Below are 8421 nucleotides of genomic sequence, written 5' to 3' on the forward strand. Positions count from 1 at the left end.
TGCAATCTACAATTTTAATCTCAACCAAACGGGATCATGGGTTTAATATCGAAGGAGTTCCAATTTTATTTTCTTCCTTTTTGGTATATAGTAGTGCAATGCAGTAAGCGCCACCGAGGTGCAAGAGTCTACACTGCCAATTCTGAAAATCCCTTCGCGAGCATATTTTTTATGGGTTAATTATAAGTTTTTTGGCCAATGTGCTTTTTTTAAAACAGTTTTAGCTCCTGTTGTCAAGGAATCTAATATGTGTTTTTAACCTCATCTGTTTAAACTAGTTGATGATGTCAGACTATTTGATAAATTAAACAATTTATAAAAAAAATAAAATTAGACGTAACTGTGTGTCAAACTCTTTATAATATACCAAGGAGATCTAGTTCTATTTCTCAGGTATGATGAGTAGATTGTTGTAGATGTCTTGGTACTTATTTTTTATTTTTATGGATAAAAAATTAATTTTTAAAATGTGTCAGTTAAAACTGTGATTAATAGTAACAGGCATTTTCAGCAGTGACAAACTTAACATCAGCGTTGCTTTTTTTGGGTTGGTTTGGGCTAAAATAACAATATTTTAGGAGCTAATGATGAGTGCAGCTGTGCTCATGATTGGCCTCCACTCAGTAGGATGTGGCTATTTGCTACTACTTTAGTTCTGATTGCATTTACTTTTGGTTTATCATCATAAATTGACATAAATTGGATGGATTTCCACTTGATTTAGGATTTTTTTTTATAAAAAAATATGAAGAGATTCAAGCCAATTGTTTTATATCATTTATGCTTAGTACGAAAAATATGGTATTGGCTTTGGTAAATCAACCTTGCAAAACTTGTCCATATTATACGGTGCATAAGTGGTTGGATTAGTCAACACTAGTAGGAGAAATTTCTACTTGTCTGCCACTCTACATTGAGTGCATTCTACAGGAAAATTAATTAGGTAAATGTTAACTATTACTCTTAAGACACGGGTTAAGGAATTAAGTTTTTTTTAATAGAATGTGTAAAATTATACTGACTTCTTTTATATTCTAAGATTTTTACAATAAATATTTTCTTCTAAGTCTTTCAATTGTTAGCAAGATCCAATTATATTGCAAATTAGCTAAAGTGATTCTAAATCCTTTAATTGTCTTCGTGTTTCGAGGTTCCTTCATGGAAGATGTGTCCATTAATTTTTTGTTTATCTGATGAGGGCTTCACATGCCCCCAAGGTGTAGAGGATAGGTGAAATAGGTATGTTTTATTTTCAGCTTCAGCCCGTTGTTTTGTAAAGGGTAAAATATGATGTTATAAAAGCATGCCATTCATGAAGAATTTGTGAAGTAATAATCTTGATTCTTAAAAGGCTTACAAATATGCCTTGGCTCCTCTTAATAATAAAAAAAACTAGACCAAAAATGTTAGGAAAAACAAAACTTCTAAAGATGTACTAAATAATGATATAGAGGATGATTAATCACTCAAATATTAAGTCGTTTGGTATGTTCTTCACAAACACAACAGAAAAAAAAAGTTGTTGCATATCATCTTACTATAGAGAGTTTGAGCATGCCAGCTTGTTACACAGACGCTTTACACTTCAAAACTAGAAAGAGAACAACAAGAATCAAAACAATACCACCAGAAGAACCACCAACTCTATGAATCCAGTGACGATCGAACCTGGTGAAGTTCCGGTCGAGAAAAGCCGATAAAGCTATGGCTATTATCAATACAAAGAGAAGCAAGGGCAACCAAAAAGCAAAGCTTAGGGATTGTTCTTCATCTTCCAACTCACTCTCTGGTCTATGGTCTATATAGAGAGGAGAAGCCACAGCTAGAACCACCAAGCTTATGGCTGCTACTCTCTCATAAGAGGAAAACCTGCTCTTCCTGCTGCTATCTCCAAGCTCCATTCAGAAGGTAGATGATGAATTAATTACTTTTGTTATGCTAAAATGTGTGTATGGTGGAACTACCACCCAAAATAATAATGTGAAGAGAATCTTGCTTTTCAAAGCAAACATTAGCAAGAATCGGATACACCAACTATTCTTTTTTCATTACTCATGAACTAATACTATGATAGTAGTCTGAAGACAAAACTTAAGATGCGGTTTTTTTAAGTACTTTTAATGTTGTTCTCTAATCAAAGTTGGTGTTTTACTTTATTGATTCCCTTGATAAAAGTTTTAATTAAAGGTCAGCATAAGATAGGGAAGGACAATTCTATTTCTGATTGGAAAATAATAATAAAAGATCCTCAAAATCTATAGCTATGTTTTTTCCATAATCTAATACTATTCGGGTTAGGAAATAAGACTATGGTTGTTTTTGCTGTGCTGACAGAATTAGATTGAACTTTTTCAATTCCTATCCATTTCAGTGGAAGTAAAATATATCAGTTTTTAACCCAATTAATATCCTGTTCTTTTTCTACTTTTAAATATAGCACACACAAATAGACGATTTCTCATGTTCTGTTACTATTTAACATGTCAACCAAATCTTACCTGAATAATGCTATTTCAGAAAGAAACATTATAAATATGCAGACTCTTCATTCATTTATATGAGATCTGGCATGAATATATGTCATAAGCTAACCTATTTGATATATCATTGTATTTGGTACTGTTGGGATTGTTAAGGAACATTTTATATATATAAAAAGTTGATGAGGATAAAATGCATAAGAATAAGAGATAGATTTTAGTGGAAAGTGGGGTACCCTTTACCTAAAGGAAGGAATCTCTGAACTTTAGAAAAGAGTACATGTTATACGCAAGACACAAACAGGAATTGGGCAGGGGGGTATAGTGCATTGATGTGAACAAGATTCTCCATTGTTGAATTTTTACGTGGAATCAGATGCTGTTGCTTCTTCTATGGATCTCCATAATGTCACGTATTTACGTCATAAATTACAAGGAATTGGTATTGGAATTATTTGCATGTTTATCATTTTAAATTTCTTTTAAAAAATAATAATCACTTGGCCTAAACTTAAAGAAACTAACTATACGTAATATACAACTTGAATTGTTTAGAAGACAATTGATAATGAAAAGATTTTTTTTTTTCATGCACTTAGAGTGTATACATTATAGGAGGGAAGAGGTAAAAAAATGAATATGATGCATGATATGATAAGAAAAATAAAAAATAAAGGTATCAATAAATATAAAACTTAAGATCTAAAAGATTAAAATTAAAAGATAATTAATCTCATCTTAATGTATCAGAGATAATTTTGCACCAACTTTTAAATCAATTGAAATCATCTCGAAATGATGGTCTCTAGAACAATGTCACCCTTCAATAATTTTTTAGCAATTGGGTCTAATTCTTAAAGTCCAATCAGAAAGCAGCAGCTTAATGTTCTTGCCAGTGGTGATTTGAAAACTAGAACCATCAACCATATATTATAGATAAGGAAGGAATTTATGTCTCCACTTAATTGAGATCTCATACAACTGTAGAAAACTAACAAAAAAGGAACAATAGACAAGCAATTGCAATGCAGAACCAAGAAATCCACAGGAAGCTATCAAGCATTACAATTAACCTTGCAAAGCAAGGTAGGGGAGACAAGCATTAAAAGAATGATATAGCTTACTGGTAGTTCCCAAGGCATTTTTGTCTTACTTTCTGATCAGAATTGGAGTTTCACTTCAATAATATGCACGACAAAGTTTGCATTAAAGATCAACAATTATAATGCAATAACGATACCAAAAACATTTAAGGAACTGCATCCAAGTTTCATACTAAACAAATATTTGAGTATGACAATCAGCCACCATCACCATCTACCCCAGATTCACCCCCATGACCATGACCACTTCCATCTTGACCATCATTGACACACATCAAAGACATATGAGCTGCAGTGATCACAGCAGCAGCTACTCCTGCATCATTGCTAGCAACTATGTTGGCTCCATGAACATTGATGCCACCATCATCATCACCAACAGGAGTTGTTGAAGCACACCTTTTAGTTTTTCCCTTGTGATTAGGCTTGACATGGGAGAGTTTCTCTAAATCTTCGACTTTGTTTTCCTTGCTCTTGTTGTTGCGTCCTCTGATGCCAAAACAGACGGTTTTGCTTTTCATGTTTGTTGAAAAAGGTTAACTGATGATGGTTTAGAGAAAAAAGAAAAGAAATATGAAGATAGTCCATGTTGCCAACTTGCCTCCTTTCTCTCTTTTAGAACAAAAACCATTGCTAATCAGCATGATTGATTAGGTCTTATAAAAATGTTTTAATGGTTTTGCTTTTTCGTGATTGAAAAAGTCACCAGACTAACTGGCATTGATTGATTATCTCTTGTCCACACATGGTTGCTTTGTTACTAAGTAGGTATAATCTACTTTAACCTATGAATTTTAACCTCAGAAATTATTACACAATTTGAAACTATCAGTTGTCTTTGTCTATGGTTCTACTAATTTTTATCCGACATATAACTAAGATTTAAGGTTTAAAAAAAAGAGTTACTAAGACTCATTTATATGTTTTATGTAAAGATTGGTTCGAACAACGGACATGATGATCCTTAACAGTGACCTAAATAGTAATTTCTCCTCCTTGATTAAAAAAATGTCATACAACTATTTTGATAACTTTTTTTTAAAGTGAAATTTCTATAAAGTATACAATAAGGTTGTATCAATACTTATTTTATTTAGTTAAAATCATGAAAAAATAAATTAAATATTATATATGCACACAGACACACACTTACCCTTTATAATCATGTTTGCCATGAAATGTTCTGCCTAACTATTGCTTTCAAGGTTCTTCTTTCTGTCCAATTTTTTTAAGTAGATTTGACACATGTGTAACGCAAGGTAGGTAAAAAGTGGTTTGTTTTATATTTTTATCTTGTGAACCAGAACAATAATCACTGATGGCATTGAAGATGAAAATCACACATTATATTTTGGGTATAAAAAGTTTAATTCCTGATGACATTGGTGAGTGGTGACAATTGGTTCTCTACGAGAAGAGGTCCATAGATAATATAAAAAAATGCTAGTGACATAATACTTTTGAATCCAAGTATTTTTTTTTTGAAAGACCAAGTCTTGTTTTTTACTATTTTCAAAATTGATATGAAACCACCCACTTAATAGAGGATAAAGATCATATCATTTAGAAAGTTTTTCATGAATTTTACTTAATACTAAAGAAGAGTTTCTTCTTTAGTATTATGATAATGTTTTAATGATTTTGCTTTTCATGATCGAAAAAGTCTCCAGACTAATTGGCATTGATTGATCAGGTCTTGTCCACGCATGTTTGCTTTGTTGCTGAGCAGGTATAATCTACTTTATTTGGCCTATGAATTTTACTCTCTTAGAAATTATTTCGTCTGGGACTAATACGTGGTTATATTTTTTTATCAAGCATGAAATATAATTAAGATTTTTAATTTATAATAAATGGTTAATAAGACTCGACTAAAGGGATAAATTTTTTTTCGTTCTTATCCTAATCATCTTTTTTGTGCACGTAAAATAAAAAGGGACTTAAAAAAATTAGGTATAAGTGCGTAGGAACTTGGAACCATAATAATCCTAGACTATATAATAACTATTTCCCCTTCAAAAAATGTCATAAAACTATCTGAAAGCATTTTTAATTAAAGTGAACTTATTTATAAATTGTACAAGGTTGTAGCAATACTTATTTTATTAATTTAAAATCATGAAAAAAATTATAATATATACTTGTCCCCTTTATAATCTGTTCCTAACTATAGCTTTCCAGGTTCTTCTTTCTGTCCAAAAGTATTTTTTTTTCACTAAGATTTGCATTTGTCTAAAGCGAGGTAGGTAAAAAATGTTTTCTTTTGTTTTTTAATCCTTGTCTTAATATATAAATAAACGTTATCATACCTCTATTATACTTATCACAAAAAAAAACCCTCTATTATACTAAATAAGAGTGTTTTTTTATAGCAAATAAGAGTGTGTTATTACCCTTTGTCTTAATATATAAATCAACGTTATCATACCTCTATTATACAGATGGATTCCCCACTTTTTCATTGATAGTAAGCATGTTCAAGTTTTTTTTTTTTTTTTTGAGAGGAAGCATATTCAAGTTATAGACAAGGTGAGGTGTTTCGCATGCTATTATACATTTCCAATTATATAGACAGGGTATTTCACATATTATGATCTCACAACGTCATAATATGCACATTGTTTCAGTTTCACAAATTATAGTCCAATACTATCAATCAAAAAGTGAACAATTCACATAGATGACAAACAAATTAAAGTTGATTAATTATGAGTACAAAGCGTTTTAGACTACTCATGGAAAAAAGTGCTTTAATTTTACAGTCTGGAACTATAATGTATGTATGTTCGTAATGTACACACCCTAAAGAAAGAACTCAAAATAGCACAAATGTCAAACTGAAAAAAAATCTCAGCACCAATCTAGCACTAAAATTTATCTAACCAGTAACCACCATGCCAGTCTTGGCGGATAGGACTACGTGCAGGAAAAAAAAAAAAAAGCAATGCGAAAGAAAACTTTTTTACGAGCTACAAGAGAAATGTCAGTATCATATTTTTTTAAGCACACTATTGTTCACTGAAATTTTAATTTATTGAAAATCATAAATTTTAATAGAACCAATTGTTAATTTAATTAGTTTTTGTTCTGATTTTATAATTTTTAATAAATTTGAACTAATAGAAAAATATGTATTTGAGAGTGTATTGTTGATACTCCTCTAATAGTATATATGACTGATAGACTTGTAAAAGCAGAAAGAGGATCTCATATAAATAGCCAATTGAACCAAGATTTTGCACAGCATGTGAGAATATCCATCCCTGGCACACGGAATCATTAGCACAACAGTAATGCTAGATTTCATTTATTTATGAGCCTTTGGACTATTTTTTTTTCTCTAAATGTGAATGCATTTGGGGAGAGCCTTTGCACTAATTTTTTCACTCCCCCGACCCTCCTTATTCTTCCACCGTCTTAAACATGCATAACCTAAAACTAGACAACATTGAACATAAATAATAGTATATTTGATAATATGATACCAATAGTGTGATATGGTTGACAAATAATATAATATTTTAAGTATGTGATCAAAGATTGTTATTGATCCATGCATATGAAAAAATATTTATTGAAAAAAGATCAATTTCTATCAAAATTGAAAAAACATTTATGAAAAGAATCTCATTAAATAATAATCTTTTAATGTTATACAAGGAAATTTTGCCTAATACATAACTAGTTTACTACTATTAACATCTGTCAATTAATGAAATAAAAACAGCAAGTAAATCAAAAAATATTGGGGAAACAAAATAAATCAGAGATTTAATTGTTAGAAAGTTCCACGTATTCGTCTGCCTCAATTTTTTGGGTGCATCTTATATATATGTTGGACAATTTCACTTAATATCAATTGATTTTAAGCTGAAATCTAACATAGATTCAGAGCCCTTAGAAAATCTTAATTTTTGCCTATTCTACCATACATATGTTGAGAGGGTGTTAGGATATTGTCTACCTTAATTTTTGAAGTATAACTTATACATATGTTGAGCAAATTCAGTTAATACCAATTAATTTTAAGCTAAAATCTAACATTACCCAAAAGGAACTTAAATTTCTTGCCATAATTGATTAGCTAACAGATATCTTAAATAAAAAATTAACTGAACTGGTCATATTAAAAAGGTTTTTTCTCACCAAAGAAAATGACGTGAAGAGCTTTATCTGAGACCGAGACTGAGACTTCTGCATATGCACAAGCCAGGGTCAAAGCCATGTTACAGTGTACCAAATTCAACAAGAAGAAACATCAAGTCAAATGCGCGTGAATTGGAATAAAATAGAGCCCACACACAACCTTGCTAGAATATAAAAACTCATAAATACAATGAAGAATTCATGGCACAAAAATCCAAGCATAAGAAGTCAGAAAACAGTTATAGGGGACCACTCCTATAGTAAATGTATCTCTTACAGAATCAATTAATAGTTAAAAAACAGAATGCTTCCACACCAATGTATTTTGTGGTTTTGAAGAACTTAAATTCATGGATATGTCATGTCATTGAGATTCAAGAATGGCATAAAGCATGCAAGAAGAGAAACTACTTACATGAAGGGTTGGCAGCATGCTTTGTTTCTTTAAGCCGTTACAAATTTAATATTAGAATATTAGATCATACAGAAGTTTTCATGAGCAGAACCTGCAGCCTCTATAAACATGGAGTTAAATTTCTCTTCCTACCCCTACTTTTCATGCAGCATTGTCGTTTTGCAAATTGATCCTGCTACTGGTGCCTCAACAGTGACTAATATAATACCATAGATTTTAATCACCACCAGACAAAATACATAAAAGGTGACATAATGCCAATAATACAGTCATAACA

At 31.0% G+C, this 8421-nt stretch overlaps 2 protein-coding genes across 2 annotated transcripts; both read right to left on the reverse strand.

Annotated features, from left to right (window-relative positions):
• Positions 1-1448: 1448 nt before the first annotated feature.
• LOC100817633 (uncharacterized) lies at positions 1449-4312 on the reverse strand. The gene has a single exon (XM_041011477.1). The coding sequence runs from the start codon at positions 4102-4104 to the stop codon at positions 3781-3783; it is 324 nt and encodes a 107-aa protein (XP_040867411.1). The 5' UTR covers positions 4105-4312; the 3' UTR covers positions 1449-3780.
• LOC100800369 (uncharacterized) lies at positions 1566-1901 on the reverse strand. The gene has a single exon (XM_003549292.1). The coding sequence runs from the start codon at positions 1899-1901 to the stop codon at positions 1566-1568; it is 336 nt and encodes a 111-aa protein (XP_003549340.1).
• Positions 4313-8421: the final 4109 nt, after the last annotated feature.

This window comes from Glycine max, chromosome 17 (genome assembly GCF_000004515.6).
Source record: "Glycine max cultivar Williams 82 chromosome 17, Glycine_max_v4.0, whole genome shotgun sequence".
Taxonomy (NCBI): Eukaryota; Viridiplantae; Streptophyta; class Magnoliopsida; order Fabales; family Fabaceae; genus Glycine; species Glycine max.

Excerpts from the sequence above, each read along its gene's own strand:
- LOC100817633 (XM_041011477.1), bottom strand. The coding sequence starts at position 4,104 with ATGAAAAGCAAAACCGTCTGTTTTGGCATCAGAGGACGCAACAACAAG.
- LOC100800369 (XM_003549292.1), bottom strand. The coding sequence starts at position 1,901 with ATGGAGCTTGGAGATAGCAGCAGGAAGAGCAGGTTTTCCTCTTATGAG.